General features: G+C 41.2%; 5 protein-coding genes across 5 annotated transcripts; 2 read left to right on the plus strand and 3 right to left on the minus strand.

Annotated features, from left to right (window-relative positions):
* Window positions 1-1,297, minus strand: LOC111466898 (GEM-like protein 2; the record flags this gene model as incomplete). The annotated part of the gene is made up of 4 exons (XM_023111584.1): window positions 1,212-1,297; window positions 774-876; window positions 591-683; window positions 1-161 (listed from the first exon to the last, which is right to left on the minus strand). Coding segments are annotated over exons 2-4 (330 nt in total), but the record flags the coding sequence as incomplete, so codon positions are not given.
* A 57-nt stretch (window positions 1,298-1,354) lies between these two features.
* Window positions 1,355-3,477, minus strand: LOC111466886 (GEM-like protein 2). Its single transcript, XM_023111564.1, has 4 exons — window positions 3,156-3,477; window positions 2,976-3,071; window positions 1,977-2,251; window positions 1,355-1,754 (listed from the first exon to the last, which is right to left on the minus strand). The coding sequence occupies exons 1-4, from the start codon at window positions 3,238-3,240 to the stop codon at window positions 1,575-1,577; spliced, it is 636 nt and encodes a 211-aa protein (XP_022967332.1). The 5' UTR covers window positions 3,241-3,477; the 3' UTR covers window positions 1,355-1,574.
* A 556-nt stretch (window positions 3,478-4,033) lies between these two features.
* LOC111467092 lies at window positions 4,034-4,953 on the minus strand. The gene is made up of 2 exons (XM_023111880.1): window positions 4,493-4,953; window positions 4,034-4,418 (listed from the first exon to the last, which is right to left on the minus strand). The coding sequence occupies exons 1-2, from the start codon at window positions 4,951-4,953 to the stop codon at window positions 4,034-4,036; spliced, it is 846 nt and encodes a 281-aa protein (XP_022967648.1).
* A 3,353-nt stretch (window positions 4,954-8,306) lies between these two features.
* On the plus strand, window positions 8,307-9,225 carry LOC111467093. Its single transcript, XM_023111881.1, has 2 exons — window positions 8,307-8,767; window positions 8,841-9,225. Exons 1-2 carry the CDS (start codon window positions 8,307-8,309, stop codon window positions 9,223-9,225), a joined length of 846 nt encoding a protein of 281 aa, XP_022967649.1.
* A 605-nt stretch (window positions 9,226-9,830) lies between these two features.
* Window positions 9,831-15,284, plus strand: LOC111467094 (GEM-like protein 2). Its single transcript, XM_023111882.1, has 5 exons — window positions 9,831-10,193; window positions 10,278-10,373; window positions 11,098-11,372; window positions 11,595-11,693; window positions 15,231-15,284. The coding sequence occupies exons 1-5, from the start codon at window positions 10,109-10,111 to the stop codon at window positions 15,282-15,284; spliced, it is 609 nt and encodes a 202-aa protein (XP_022967650.1). The 5' UTR covers window positions 9,831-10,108.
* Window positions 15,285-15,512: the final 228 nt, after the last annotated feature.

Here is a 15,512-nt window from a genome sequence, read left to right on the forward strand (position 1 = left end):
TTGAGGAAGTCCAAAGCAAACCCATGAGAGCTTATGCTCAAAGTGGACAATATCATACCATTGTGAAGATCCGTAATTTCTAATACCACCTTTTGTAAGTAACTTCGTCCCAAGATGAAGCCTAGTCATTGCCGTATCAGTGACACTAGAACCAAGTTTCACTGTTGGGAAAAACATATATTGTCTAACAGATTAGAAGCTAACAATCCCGAGAAGACATCAAACAGAAATACAATTCCAGCGTCCAAATTTCATTATTCTAGAAAAGGATCAAAGGGACAGAGAAAATCATGACTGCTTTAAGGGAAACCTGAAACCATTTCTTTACAAAAAAGAATCAGTTTCAATCGTTTGAAACCAATCATTAAAAGCTCTACCAATTAAATTACCAAGAGATGACAAACCTGAAACCATTTCTTTACAGACAGAAACTCTTTTAATTATTTGGAACCAATTCATTGAAAGCTTGAGCAATCATATTAAACAGGAGAGAACTAAGCTTGTTTCAGATCAAGATGAAGCAGCAAATGAGTTTCTAATTAGAAAACAACACATTCAGGAAACTAACTTGAATTGAGGAAAGAACTGACAGTGATTCCAGAGGCTATCTGCTACAGCCTCAATCATCCTAGAACAATCTTCAAACGTCTTCCCGCACCGATCCAACGCTTCCCACATCTTATCTGTTGGACATATGCAAAAAAGAAAAAAGCATGAGAATCCACAGAGGAATTATTACAAACACATTAAGTGCAGAAAAGAAGAAAACAAACATTTTCCATTTGGGGATGCGGAGGCAGAGGAATACTGAACATAGGGGTTGTCTTTGGCGTCAAGGGGATTGCTCATGCTGTAGATTGCGTCGATTCCGATATGCTGAAATTGTTCATATGTAGCCATACATGATTGTTATAATTAGCTATAATGATCATCTTGATGAACACAATAGTTAAGAAAATAGTGCCCCTTTCCATCTCCTAAATCAAATCAGGGAATTATTTGAAATCATTGTTGCAGTCAAAGGAATCAGGAGAACTGAATTTTTTTTATTTTTCCTGAATTTTCAACATTAATGTTTCTAATCATTCTTAAACTTTTAATTTTTAAATCTTCTACGAAATAAGCAAGAGAGAAAGATCATTCATCCATATGAAAAGATCATCTGTAAGAAACTCTCAAAGTTTACGATTATAATAGGAGAAATGTGTTACCCAAGTCGATTAACCACCAAAGTTGAATATCTTACGAGTATTCAACAACTTGTAGCGTCCAACAAATCACTAGCAAGGAGAACAAGAAAGTGAGCAAGAGAAAGAGAGCGAGGAAAAAGGCAAGAACATTAACAAGAGTGTGAGGAAGCGATAGCACGAGCCCGAGTAAAGCACAAATTTTTAAATCATCCCATACAAAACTGCAAAGGAACCACTGGTTTTTGTTTACACATCCAATAAAGTGCAGCACCTTTTAGAAGAGGAAAGTAATTGCGAAAAGAAAACATGAACATTTTAGTTACAATACATAGGAATGGGATGCAGAGAGGAGGCAGAAACTCAGTTCATCTAGGTTCATCCAAACTAGGCACAGGAATGCTTTAACGCCTCATTTAAACTCTTTAGAGCCCTGCTAAACAATAAAAATCCCAGGAACCAGAATTCATGCCCATCCTTTGTGACTATGTGAATGTCTTTTTCAGAGGTATTGAGAAGATTAGGACATGGGCGTAAAGCTGCCAACTGATTGAGCTCTATCACCACCTACAATCGATAAATACATAAAAGAGATGCCTCAAACTTATAGTCTACAGAAGATTCATTGTCTGGCACTAAAACATTCCCATAGCTAAGACAAGATTCACTTTGTCAACATTCCAATTGGTAGGCATAACCAAACTTTAATCTAAATTCGAGAAATCCTTCTAATTCTAATTCTCATACAACAAAACTACAGCATCCCCAATAGTAATGAGTCAAAAATACCTTGTAATAGACCCACTGTGGCTGGCCAGGAGATGAAGAGTAACAGAGAGGGGATTCACTACAGAAAGCCACTCTTTTTGTGGATATGTAAAGCATCCCATTCACGGGCCCAGAAGGATCTGCCAGATAGCAAGCATACGAGTGCAGGTATTTTTCTCCAGGAATAACACCAAACGTATGCTGAAACAATCTTTGGGATCCTCCTTCAGCAATTACTTTCGTCCCTTGAACAAACCTGGCCTTTGCAGCATCAGTTATGCTAGGACTAACTTTTACTGTTGCATTACATTAATTGCATATCAGGAGCTAATAATTCAACATTCAAGGCATTGTTCAAGACAAAAACAAACAAAATAGAACATTAGCAGCCTCCATACAAAACTGATCCCATGTTACATGTTATTTATCAGTTCCTTCTATCATATCCTTCTATCACATGTATAACAGCCCAAACCCACCGCTCGCAGATATTGTCTACTTTGGGGTTTCCTCTTTGGGCTTCCCCTTAAGGTTTTTAAAACACGACTATAAGGGAGAAGTCTCCACACCCTCGTCACAATCCACCCCCTTGGGAGCCCAGCGTCCTCGCTGGCACACCGCTCAGTGTCTAGCTTTAATACCACTTGTAACAGCCCAAGCCCACCACTAGTAGATATTGTGCTCTTTGGGTTTTCCCTTTCAGACTCCTCAAAGTTTTTAAAACTCTGTTAGGGAGAGGTTTCCAAAGAATGTTTCATTCTCCTCTCCAACCGATATGGGATCTCACAACATGACTCCAACAAATGGAGATATTATCCTTTATTAACGACACAGCCCGTTTTAACATGTTGGGTATCCCCAAGTTCACTTAAAGAAACCTGATCCGGCAGGAAATGTTTCATCATTACAATTGGCTCATCGAAAGCTTCAATAAGTCATAGATATACATATAAAAGCTGGAGATGGAAATTTAAGTAACTGTGCAAATTGAAATGAAATTTGATCGAGGGAAAAACTAACTGTGATGCAAGACGTTTTCGGCAGCTTCCTCTGCCATTTTCCCATAACCTTCCAACATCTTCCCGCAGCGACCCAACACATCCCACATCTTATCTCCTGAACACAACCCAAAACTTTCAAGATTTAAACCCAAAATCACTAGAGAGACAATGATTGAGAGTGGAGTTAAAGAAGGCGAACTTTTCCCAGGTTGGGCAGATGACGAAGCGGTAGAGGTATGTTGAACATAGGGATTATGATTGCCATGTTCAAGGTGATTGCTCATGATGGAGAGGCTTCAGCAAACGATGAGGATCGAAGTCTAACCCGGCTAGGACTTCGTTTGTTAGGGTTTGAGATCGCATTTTATGAAGATAAAAATTAGGGATTAAAGTGGAGGAATCAGAAGGGCGTAAAGATGAAGATGATGAAGAATCTTGAGCAGTGTTCATTCAAAACTGTGGCGATTTCGGCGCTGAAATTTTAAGAATAAAGAGAGAGTTTCTGATTCCAATTCTTCTACCGCGTACCCGCCATTTTCGACCTTCCTCAAGAATTTGCCGCGGGGCATCTATTTTCTTGTATTTATTAATTTATAAAATATTTTTATTAATTTAACTTTTATTTTCTTATAAAATCAATTCATACTCTTATTTATTTATTTATCTTTTGTTATATTATGAGCTAATAATTCTATTAATTTTTTTTTATATTACGAGCCGATAATCCTATTAATTTATATTATAAGGGTAAAACGGACTTTTGACCCAACAACAATTGCAAATAACTCGTGAATGATCGACTTACTTCTAATGATTATATCTGTATATACAACGTGTTACACTGTACAGTGTAACTTTAAATTTATAGTACTGTGATCTGTAGTTAATATATGAAAATTAATAATTAAAACGTTTAATTAATTTATTTTAATATATTGGATATATTAAATATAAAAGAGATCTCTCGTGTCATTGCATAATAACTGTTTAGATACATCACATACATTATTTATTTCACTTTTATGATTTAGAGCGACCGAAACAAATATTCACTCTTTTGTTTAGTGGTCACCATAATCAAACTGTCTTAATTGATCTCACACAAATAGATGCGTTCTTGTTCGGCTCCACGACAGTGTTGTCGAAGCCTATACATTGGCATTTCACTGCCCAATTAGTCGATTTTTTTGGTGTCGATGGCTTGTCAAAAACCAAATTTACAATTCTACGATGGGGTCCTAACCATTTGTTCTTCATGTAAATGTACTTTCGCCATGGTGGCACTGAAAGATTCATGCAATTTAATGATCTCTTTGCAGCGTTGCACATGATCTTTACGATCTTCTTCAACTCATCTGCCGTTCCGATGAAAATTAAAGGTAGGGATTTTAAGAGCTCTCTATATTGGATCGTTGGCCTCGCGATCTCGAACTGTGTGGGAAAGTTCATGTCGATCAAGTACCTTTGTAAGATAAATGAGTTCGTTTTAGTTAATATCATTTTTATTATGCTCAAAATTATTGACGATATTAATACCGGACACTCCCGTTGATGACGTCGATGAACTCGTAGCTGCCGGATGTGAAATCACGAGAGCTTTCCCATTTCGTCTTACAAATCGCTGCATTATAACGAAGCTCATGGAGAAACACCATCAATCTCCGCTGCGAAACAACACTGTCCGACGACGAAGCGGCCGCCAATTCCGCCGCTTCCTGAACATTACCCACAAGCACCGCCCTATACGGCTCGACATTCCCGCCGTTCACACTCACCATTCTCCGAATTTCACCCAATGCCTCCGTACAATCGGCGGCAGCGACGTTGGACAAATCTTCCACCGGCCAACTGCTCGTGCCACCACTGTACTCTTCAAGAAAATCAACCACCATCTCGGAAAGCCATTCGTCGGCCGAGTATTTGCTTTCGCTGCCGGAGCTGGACGGCGGATACTGACGCTGGTCACCACTTCCGATGAGGCGTTGAAGAGCCGACATTATTATTGTTTTATGGATTTGGTTTGGTCGGAGGAATAATTTAAGGAATATGTCGGAATGGACTGAATTTTTGAAGAAAGGAATTGAAAAGGGAATATTCTTTTATTTCTATAAAGAGAGGATATACTAATGGGATAGCATCTAACTCAATCATTCAAATGATTTAAATTACGAGTTTAGTTTCTGAAATGTTCGGGTTTATATAAATTTGGTTAAATTCGATCGAGTTTTTGAAAAATCAAAAAATTCAATTTGGTTTGCAAACTCGAACTTTTTTTGTCCGATCAATCCAACTAACTCGAAAATAGGGTTCATAGTCGGTGTTTGAGATTATTATAAAAATTAAGAATATTTGAGGTTGAAATAATTAAAAAACAAACCATCCGACGTTCCAACCCAACTCAACTCCACTCGAAAATAGAGGCTTTGGGTAAGGTTGAGCTGTGAACCTTATTCAGGTCATTCGGGTCACCAACTCAATCGGCATGAGATTTCAGGTTGGGTTGATGACTCGAGCAACCCGAATAGAGTTCACAACCTAAACCTCTATTTTTGGGTATCGAGTAAAATTTAAATATCAAATATTCACGAGTCACAAAATATCACTAATATCTTACAAAATTCAAATATTTTTAAACTTCGTAATAATCTTAAAAGTAAGATGTGGTTGAGTTGTAACCCAATTTTTGGGTTGATTGGATTGACTCGACAGAAAAATGTTAACTTACAAATCAACGTCAGTTCTAGAATTTTCAAGACTTCAACCCAACCCAAAAAACTTCAATTGATACACCAGGAAATGGGCCAATTCGACTTCATGTACAAGAGAGAGAGAGAGTGCGAGAGAGAGAGAGAGAACGAAACGGTTCGTCTCCCTTCGACAGAGAGCGAGAGAGAACGAAACGGTTCGTCTCCCTTCGATAGAGAGCGAGAGAGAGAGAGAGAGAACGAGACGGTTCGTCACCCTTCGATAGAGAGCGAGAGAGAGAGAGAGAGAACGAGACGGTTCGTCACCCTTCGATAGAGAGCGAGAGAGAGAGAGAGAGAACGAGACGGTTCGTCACCCTTCGATAGAGAGCGAGAGAGAGAGAGAGAGAACGAGACGGTTCGTCACCCTTCGATAGAGAGCGAGAGAGAGAGAGAGAGAACGAGACGGTTCGTCACCCTTCGATAGAGAGCGAGAGAGAGAGAGAGAGAACGAAACGGTTCGTCACCCTTCGACAGAGAGCGAGAGAGAGAGAGAGAGAACGAAACGGTTCGTCACCCTTCGACAGAGAGCGAGAGAGAGAGAGAACGAAACGGTTCGTCACCCTTCGACAGAGAGCGAGAGAGAGAGAGAACGAAACGGTTCGTCACCCTTCGACAGAGAGCGAGAGAGAGAGAGAACGAAACGGTTCTAGGATAAATAGGTGAAATGTAAAATGAAAAAAACTAAAAAATTCGAAATAAAGAGGTGAAACTCGTGATAATGAGGTATATTATTATTAAGTAATACAATGGAGCAAATACATAAATACAATTACCATTAGTTTTGCGATTACATGATCGACAAAAGGTAATCAAATGTGCGGTGGTGGACTACCCGAACCAATTCCTCCACGACAACGCGTAATTGCGTTGCAACCACGATCATCATTTAGGGGAGGGCGGGAAAATCTCTTATGTGTTATTTTAAGGCAAGCCGGAGGAGGCATTGGTTGATTGCAATTCAAAAACTCAATGGATTTACTCTCGTCGTCATCTCCTCGGGCCATCACCACCATACTAATGAAAACTAAGCATACCATCCACAACTTCATCTAAATTTCTAAAAAGAAAATTTATTTTATTTATTTATTTTTGATGAGCTGCAGATGATTTGTATTTTTTTCCATTTCTTTTCCTATTTATATGTTTTTTAAATGATAAATTTAGGAGAAAATTCCTAAATTTAGTAAATAGTTAAATTTAGAGATAATTTTGTGGAGGAAGAGTCACATCTAAAAATGGATAAATTCAACCAATTTTGTTTTTGGTTTTGTGAATTATTAATATTAATGACTAATGCATAGCTCAATGGATATTAAAACTATTTATTTATTAACAAAAAAAAGGATGAGGGGTGTTTATATAGCCCGAGAACCCGACCACCTCAGACTACTTAATCAAGCTCCCTTCTGCCTTTGTACTTGAAGGACGGGTTATTCACATTTCATTTGATGGTCAGAGGCAAATTGAAAGCTAAGTAGTGGCAATTCTACGACTTTCTCGATTAAAGTAACAATAACGTCGCCAATATGAGAATACCGAAAGAAGGAAAGAGATACTCTATGGCATACGCAAGTAGTAGGACACGAGGAACAACCTCGAACGACCTTCGACAAAGGGTACTTGTACATGAAGTCGAATTGGCCCATTTCCTGGTGTATCAATTGAAGTTTTTTGGGTTGGGTTGAAGTCTTGAAAATTCTAGAACTGACGTTGATTTGTAAGTTAACATTTTTTTGTCGAGTCAACCCAATCAACCCGAAAATTGAGTTACAACTCAACCACATCTTACTTTTAAGATTATTACCAAGTTTAAAAATATTTGAATTTTGTAAGATATTAGGGATATTTTGTGACTTGTGAATATTTGATATTTAAATTTTACTCCATTCTAGTTACTCACCTAAGTAGATAAGTAAAGTTTTTTCTAAATAAATTTTTTAAAAAATAACGTGAAAACCCAACCCAAAAATAGAGGTTTAGGTTGTGAACTCTATTCGGGTTGCTCGAGTCATCAACCCAACCTGAAATTTCATGCCGATTGAGTTGGTGACCCGAATGACCTGAATAAGGTTCACAACTCAACCTTACCCAAAGCCTCTATTTTCGAGTGGAGTTGAGTTGGGTTGGAACGTCGGATGGTTTGTTTTTTAATTATTTAAAAAATTACACTTATTCACATGTTACATTAATAACTAAAATTTTATAAAGCTCAAATATTAAACATTTACGAGCCACAAAACATCAACCTCAAATATTCTTAATTTTTATAATAATCTCAAACACCGACTATGAACCCTATTTTCGAGTTAGTTGGATTGATCTGACAAAAAAAGTTCGAGTTTGCAAACCAAATTGAATTTTTCGATTTTTCAAAAACTCGATCGAATTTAACCAAATTTATATAAACCCGAACATTTCAGAAACTAAACTCGTAATTTAAATCATTTGAATGATGGAGTTAGATGCTATCCCATTAGTATATCCTCTCTTTATAGAAATAAAAGAATATTCCCTTTTCAATTCCTTTCTTCAAAAATTCAGTCCATTCCGACATATTCCTTAAATTATTCCTCCGACCAAACCAAATCCATAAAACAATAATAATGTCGGCTCTTCAACGCCTCATCGGAAGTGGTGACCAGCGTCAGTATCCGCCGTCCAGCTCCGGCAGCGAAAGCAAATACTCGGCCGACGAATGGCTTTCCGAGATGGTGGTTGATTTTCTTGAAGAGTACAGTGGTGGCACGAGCAGTTGGCCGGTGGAAGATTTGTCCAACGTCGCTGCCGCCGATTGTACGGAGGCATTGGGTGAAATTCGGAGAATGGTGAGTGTGAACGGCGGGAATGTCGAGCCGTATAGGGCGGTGCTTGTGGGTAATGTTCAGGAAGCGGCGGAATGGGCGGCCGCTTCGTCGTCGGACAGTGTTGTTTCGCAGCGGAGATTGATGGTGTTTCTCCATGAGCTTCGTTATAATGCAGCGATTTGTAAGACGAAATGGGAAAGCTCTCGTGATTTCACATCCGGCAGCTACGAGTTCATCGACGTCATCAACGGGAGTGTCCGGTATTAATATCGTCAATAATTTTGAGCATAATAAAAATGATATTACTAAAACGAACTCATTTATCTTACAAAGGTACTTGATCGACATGAACTTTCCAACACAGTTCGAGATCGCGAGGCCAACGATCCAATATAGAGAGCTCTTAAAATCCCTGCCTTTAATTTTCATCGGAACGACAGATGAGTTGAAGAAGATCGTAAAGATCATGTGCAACGCTGCAAAGAGATCATTAAATTGTATGAATCTTTCAGTCCCACCATGGCGAAAGTACATCTACATGAAGAACAAATGGCTAGGACCCCATCGTAGAATTGTAAATTTGGTTTTTGACAAGCCATCGACACCAAAAAAATCGACTAATTGGGCAGTGAAATGCCAATGTATAGGCTTCGACAACACTGTCGTGGAGCCAAACAAGAATGCATCTATTTGTGTGAGATCAGTTAAGACAGTTTGATTACGGTGACCACTAAACAAAAGTTACACTGTACAGTGTAACACGTTGTATATACAGATATAATCATTAGAAGTAAGTCGATCATTCACGAGTTATTTGCAATTGCTGTTGGGTCAAAAGTCCGTTTTACCCTTATAATATAAATTTAAAGTTACACTGTACAGTGTAACACGTTGTATATACAGATATAATCATTAGAAGTAAGTCGATCATTCACGAGTTATTTGCAATTGTTGTTGGGTCAAAAGTCCGTTTTACCCTTATAATATAAATTTAAAGTTACACTGTACAGTGTAACACGTTGTATATACAGATATAATCATTAGAAGTAAGTCGATCATTCACGAGTTATTTGCAATTGTTGTTGGGTCAAAAGTCCGTTTTACCCTTATAATATAAATTAATAGGATTATCAGCTCGTAATATAAAAAAATTTTAATATAATTATTAGCTCATAATATAACAAAAGATAAATAAATAAATAAGAGTATGAATTGATTTTATAAGAAAATAAAAGTTAAATTAATAAAAATATTTTTAAATATTTTAAAAAATATTTTATAAATTAATAAATACAAGAAAATAGAAGCCCCGCGGCAAATTCTTGAGGAAGGTCGAAAATGGCGGGTACGCGGCTGCTCTTCACTGAGAAGAATTGGAATCAGAAACTCTCTCTTTATTCTTAAAATTTCAGCGCCGAAATCGCCACAGTTTTGAATGAACACTGCTCAAGATTCTTCATCATCTTCATCTTTACGCCCTTCTGATTCCTCCACTTTAATCCCTAATTTTTATCTTCATAAAATGCGATCTCAAACCCTAACAAACGAAGTCCTAGTCGGGTTAGACTTCGATCCTCATCGTTTGCTGAAGCCTCTCCATCATGAGCAATCACCTTGAACATGGCAATCATAATCCCTATGTTCAACATACCTCTACCGCTTCGTCGTCTGCCCAACCTGGGAAAAGTTCGCCTTCTTTAACTCCACTCTCAATCATTGTCTCTCTAGTGATTTAGGGTTTAAATCTTGAAAGTTTTGGGTTGTGTTCAGGAGATAAGATGTGGGATGTGTTGGGTCGCTGCGGGAAGATGTTGGAAGGTTATGGGAAAATGGCAGAGGAAGCTGCCGAAAACGTCTTGCATCACAGTTAGTTTTTCCCTCGATCAAATTTCATTTCAATTTGCACAGTTACTTAAATTTCCATCTCCAGCTTTTATATGTATATCTATGACTTATTGAAGCTTTCGATGAGCCAATTGTAATGATGAAACATTTCCTGCCGGATCAGGTTTCTTTAAGTGAACTTGGGGATACCCAACATGTTAAAACGGGCTGTGTCGTTAATAAAGGATAATATCTCCATTTGTTGGAGTCATGTTGTGAGATCCCATATCGGTTGGAGAGGAGAATGAAACATTCTTTGGAAACCTCTCCCTAACAGAGTTTTAAAAACTTTGAGGAGTCTGAAAGGGAAAACCCAAAGAGCACAATATCTACTAGTGGTGGGCTTGGGCTGTTACAAGTGGTATTAAAGCTAGACACTGAGCGGTGTGCCAGCGAGGACGCTGGGCTCCCAAGGGGGTGGATTGTGACGAGGGTGTGGAGACTTCTCCCTTATAGTCGTGTTTTAAAAACCTTAAGGGGAAGCCCAAAGAGGAAACCCCAAAGTAGACAATATCTGCGAGCGGTGGGTTTGGGCTGTTATACATGTGATAGAAGGATATGATAGAAGGAACTGATAAATAACATGTAACATGGGATCAGTTTTGTATGGAGGCTGCTAATGTTCTATTTTGTTTGTTTTTGTCTTGAACAATGCCTTGAATGTTGAATTATTAGCTCCTGATATGCAATTAATGTAATGCAACAGTAAAAGTTAGTCCTAGCATAACTGATGCTGCAAAGGCCAGGTTTGTTCAAGGGACGAAAGTAATTGCTGAAGGAGGATCCCAAAGATTGTTTCAGCATACGTTTGGTGTTATTCCTGGAGAAAAATACCTGCACTCGTATGCTTGCTATCTGGCAGATCCTTCTGGGCCCGTGAATGGGATGCTTTACATATCCACAAAAAGAGTGGCTTTCTGTAGTGAATCCCCTCTCTGTTACTCTTCATCTCCTGGCCAGCCACAGTGGGTCTATTACAAGGTATTTTTGACTCATTACTATTGGGGATGCTGTAGTTTTGTTGTATGAGAATTAGAATTAGAAGGATTTCTCGAATTTAGATTAAAGTTTGGTTATGCCTACCAATTGGAATGTTGACAAAGTGAATCTTGTCTTAGCTATGGGAATGTTTTAGTGCCAGACAATGAATGTTCTGTAGACTATAAGTTTGAGGCATCTCTTTTATGTATTTATCGATTGTAGGTGGTGATAGAGCTCAATCAGTTGGCAGCTTTATGCCCATGTCCTAATCTTCTCAATACCTCTGAAAAAGACATTCACATAGTTACAGAGAGCGAAATGGTTCGTCTCCCTTCGATAGAGAGTGAAACCTCGAGAGAGAGCGAAACGGTTCGTCTCCCTTCGATAGAGAGCGAAACCTCGAGAGAGACAGCGAAACGGTTCGTCTCCCTTCGAGAGAGAGCGAGAGAGAGAGAGAGAGCGAAACGGTTCGTCTCCCTTCGAGAGAGAGCGAGAGAGAGAGAGAGCGAAACGGTTCGTCTCCCTTCGAGAGAGAGAGAGAGCGAAACGGTTCGTCTCCCTTCAAGAGAGAGCAAGAGAGAGAGAGAGAGAGCGAAACGGTTCGTCTCCCTTCGACAGAGTGCGAGAGAGAGAGGGAGAGCGAAACGGTTCGTCTCCCTTCGACAGAGAGCGAGAGAGAGAGAGAGAGCGAAACGGTTCGTCTCCCCTCGACAGAGAGCGAGAGAGAGAGAGAGAGAGCGAAACGGTTCGTCTCCCCTCGACGGAGAGCGAGAGAGAGAGAGAGAGCGAAACGGTTCGTCTCCCTTCGACAGAGAGCGAGAGAGAGAGAGAGAGAGAGCGAAACGGTTCGTAGAGAGCGAAACGGTTCGTCTCCCTTTGACAGAGAGCGAGAGAGAGAGAGAGCGAAACGGTCTGTCTCCCTTCGACAGAGAGCGAGAGAGAGAGAGAGCGAAACGGTCCGTCTCCCTTCGACAGAGAGCGAGAGAGAGAGAGAGCGAAACGGTCCGTCTCCCTTCGACAGGGAGCGAGAGAGAGAGAGAGCGAAACGGTCCGTCTCCCTTCGACAGGGAGCGAGAGAGAGAGAGAGCGAAACGGTCCGTCTCCCTTCGACAGGGAGCGAGAGAGAGAGAGAGCAAAACGGTCCGTCTCCCTTCGACAGAGTGCGAGAGAGAGAGGGAGAGCGAAACGGTTCGTCTCCCTTCGACAGAGAGCGAGAGAGAGAGAGAGAGCGAAACGGTTCGTCTCCCTTCGACAGAGAGCGAGAGAGAGAGAGAGAGCGAAACGGTTCGTCTCCCCTCGACAGAGAGCGAGAGAGAGAGAGAGAGAGAGAGCGAAACGGTTCGTCTCCCCTCGACGGAGAGCGAGAGAGAGAGAGAGAGCGAAACGGTTCGTCTCCCTTCGACAGGGAGCGAGAGAGAGAGAGCGAAACGGTCCGTCTCCCTTCGACAGGGAGCGAGAGAGAGAGAGAGCGAAACGGTCCGTCTCCCTTCGACAGGGAGCGAGAGAGAGAGAGAGAGAGAGAGAACGAAACGGTTCGTCTCCCTTCGACAGGGAGCGAGAGAGAGAGAGAGAGAGAGAGAACGAAACGGTTCGTCTCCCTTCGACAGAGAGCGAGAGAGAGAGAGAGAACGAAACGGTTCGTCTCCCTTCGACAGAGTGCGAGAGAGAGAGAGAACGAAACGGTTCTTCGACAGAGAGCGAGAGAGAGAGAGAGAGCGAAACGGTTCGTCTCCCTTCGACAGAGAGCGAGAGAGAGAGAGAGAGAGCGAAACGGTTCGTCTCCCTTCGACAGAGAGCGAGAGAGAGAGAGAGAGAGAGCGAAACGGTTCGTCTCCTCTCGACAGAGAGCGAGAGAGAGAGAGAGAGCGAAACGGTTTGTCTCCCCTTGACGGAGAGCGAGAGAGAGAGAGAGAGCGAAACGGTTCGTAGAGAGCGAAACGGTCGGTTCGTCTCCCTTCGACAGAGAGTGAGAGAGAGAGAGAGAGCGAAACGGTTCGTCTCCCCTCGACAGAGAGCGAGAGAGAGAGAGAGCGAAACGGTTCGTCTCCCTTCGACAGAGAGCGAGAGAGAGAGAGAGACCGAAACGGTTCGTCGAGCGAGAGAGAGAGAGAGAGACCGAAACGGTTCGTCGAGCGAGAGAGAGAGAGAGAGACCGAAACGGTTCGTCTCCCTTCGACAGAGAGCGAGAGAGAGAGAGAGAACGAAACGGTTCGTCTCCCTTCGACAGAGAGCGAGAGAGAGAGAGAGACCGAAACGGTTCGTCTCCCTTCGACAGAGAGCGAGAGAGAGAGAGAGAACGAAACGGTTCGTCTCCCTTCGACAGAGAGCGAGAGAGAGAGAGAGAACGAAACGGTTCGTCTCCCTTCGACAGAGAGCGAGAGAGAGAGAGAGAACGAAACGGTTCGTCTCCCTTCGACAGAGAGCGAGAGAGAACGAAACGGTTCGTCTCCCCTCGACGGAGAGCGAGAGAGAGAGAGAGACCGAAACGGTTCGTCTCCCCTCGACGGAGAGCGAGAGAGAGAGAGAGACCGAAACGGTTCGTCTCCCTTGGACAGAGAGCGAGAGAGAGAGAGAGACCGAAACGGTTCGTCTCCCTTCGACAGAGAGCGAGAGAGAGAGAGAGAACGAAACGGTTCGTCTCCCTTTGACAGAGAGCGAGAGAGAGAGAGAACGAAACGGTTCGTCTCCCTTCGACAGAGAGCGAGAGAGAGAGAACGAAACGGTTCGTCTCCCTTCGACAGAGAGCGAGAGAGAGAGAACGAAACGGTTCGTCTCCCTTCGACAGAGAGCGAGAGAGAGAGAACGAAACGGTTCGTCTCCCTTCGACAGAGAGCGAGAGAGAGAGAACGAAACGGTTCGTCAACCTTCGACAGAGAGCGAGAGAGAGAGAACGAAACGGTTCGTCACCCTTCGACAGAGAGCGAGAGAGGAGAACGAAACGGTTCGTCACCCTTCGACAGAGAGCGAGAGAGAGAGAACGAAACGATTCGTCACCCTTCGACAGAGAGCGAGAGAGAGAGAGAACGAAACGATTCGTCACCCTTCGACAGAGAGCGAGAGAGAGAGAGAACGAAACGGTTCTAGGATAAATAGGTGAAATGTAAAATGAAAAAAACTAAAAAATTCGAAATAAAGAGGTGAAACTCGTGATAATGAGGTATATTATTATTAAGTAATACAATGGAGCAAATACATAAATACAATTACCATTAGTTTTGCGATTACATGATCGACAAAAGGTAATCAAATGTGCGGTGGTGGACTACCCGAACCAATTCCTCCACGACAACGCGTAATTGCGTTGCAACCACGATCATCATTTAGGGGAGGGCGGGAAAATCTCTTATGTGTTATTTTAAGGCAAGCCGGAGGAGGCATTGGTTGATTGCAATTCAAAAACTCAATGGATTTACTCTCGTCGTCATCTCCTCGGGCCATCACCACCATACTAATGAAAACTAAGCATACCATCCACAACTTCATCTAAATTTCTAAAAAGAAAATTTATTTTATTTATTTATTTTTGATGAGCTGCAGATGATTTGTATTTTTTTCCATTTCTTTTCCTATTTATATGTTTTTTAAATGATAAATTTAGGAGAAAATTCCTAAATTTAGTAAATAGTTAAATTTAGAGATAATTTTGTGGAGGAAGAGTCACATCTAAAAATGGATAAATTCAACCAATTTTGTTTTTGGTTTTGTGAATTATTAATATTAATGACTAATGCATAGCTCAATGGATATTAAAACTATTTATTTATTAACAAAAAAAAGGATGAGGGGTGTTTATATAGCCCGAGAACCCGACCACCTCAGACTACTTAATCAAGCTCCCTTCTGCCTTTGTACTTGAAGGACGGGTTATTCACATTTCATTTGATGGTCAGAGGCAAATTGAAAGCTAAGTAGTGGCAATTCTACGACTTTCTCGATTAAAGTAACAATAACGTCGCCAATATGAGAATACCGAAAGAAGGAAAGAGATACTCTATGGCATACGCAAGTAGTAGGACACGAGGAACAACCTCGAACGACCTTCGACAAAGGGTACTTGTACATGAAGTCGAATTGGCCCATTTCCTGGTGTATCAATTGAAGTTTTTTGGGTTGGGTTGAAGTCTTGAAAATTCTAGAACT

This window comes from Cucurbita maxima, unplaced genomic scaffold (assembly GCF_002738345.1).
Source record: "Cucurbita maxima cultivar Rimu unplaced genomic scaffold, Cmax_1.0 Cma_Scf00032, whole genome shotgun sequence".
NCBI lineage: Eukaryota > Viridiplantae > Streptophyta > Magnoliopsida > Cucurbitales > Cucurbitaceae > Cucurbita > Cucurbita maxima.

Bases quoted from the DNA above. Each gene is read 5' to 3' on its own strand.
- LOC111467092 (XM_023111880.1), bottom strand. From the start codon at position 4,953: ATGTCGGCTCTTCAACGCCTCATCGGAAGTGGTGACCAGCGTCAGTAT. The intron at 4,419-4,492 runs GTATTAATATCG...TATCTTACAAAG, and splicing joins GTCATCAACGGGAGTGTCCG to GTACTTGATCGACATGAACT.
- LOC111467093 (XM_023111881.1), top strand. From the start codon at position 8,307: ATGTCGGCTCTTCAACGCCTCATCGGAAGTGGTGACCAGCGTCAGTAT. The intron at 8,768-8,840 runs GTATTAATATCG...TATCTTACAAAG, and splicing joins GTCATCAACGGGAGTGTCCG to GTACTTGATCGACATGAACT.
- LOC111467094 (XM_023111882.1), top strand. From the start codon at position 10,109: ATGAGCAATCACCTTGAACATGGCAATCATAATCCCTATGTTCAACAT. The intron at 10,374-11,097 runs GTTAGTTTTTCC...GTAATGCAACAG, and splicing joins CGAAAACGTCTTGCATCACA to TAAAAGTTAGTCCTAGCATA. The intron at 11,694-15,230 runs GTTCGTCTCCCT...TTGTACTTGAAG, and splicing joins TAGTTACAGAGAGCGAAATG to GACGGGTTATTCACATTTCA.
- LOC111466886 (XM_023111564.1), bottom strand. From the start codon at position 3,240: ATGAGCAATCACCTTGAACATGGCAATCATAATCCCTATGTTCAACAT. The intron at 3,072-3,155 runs GTTCGCCTTCTT...GGTTGTGTTCAG, and splicing joins ATCTGCCCAACCTGGGAAAA to GAGATAAGATGTGGGATGTG. The intron at 1,755-1,976 runs GTATTTTTGACT...TATCGATTGTAG, and splicing joins CACAGTGGGTCTATTACAAG to GTGGTGATAGAGCTCAATCA.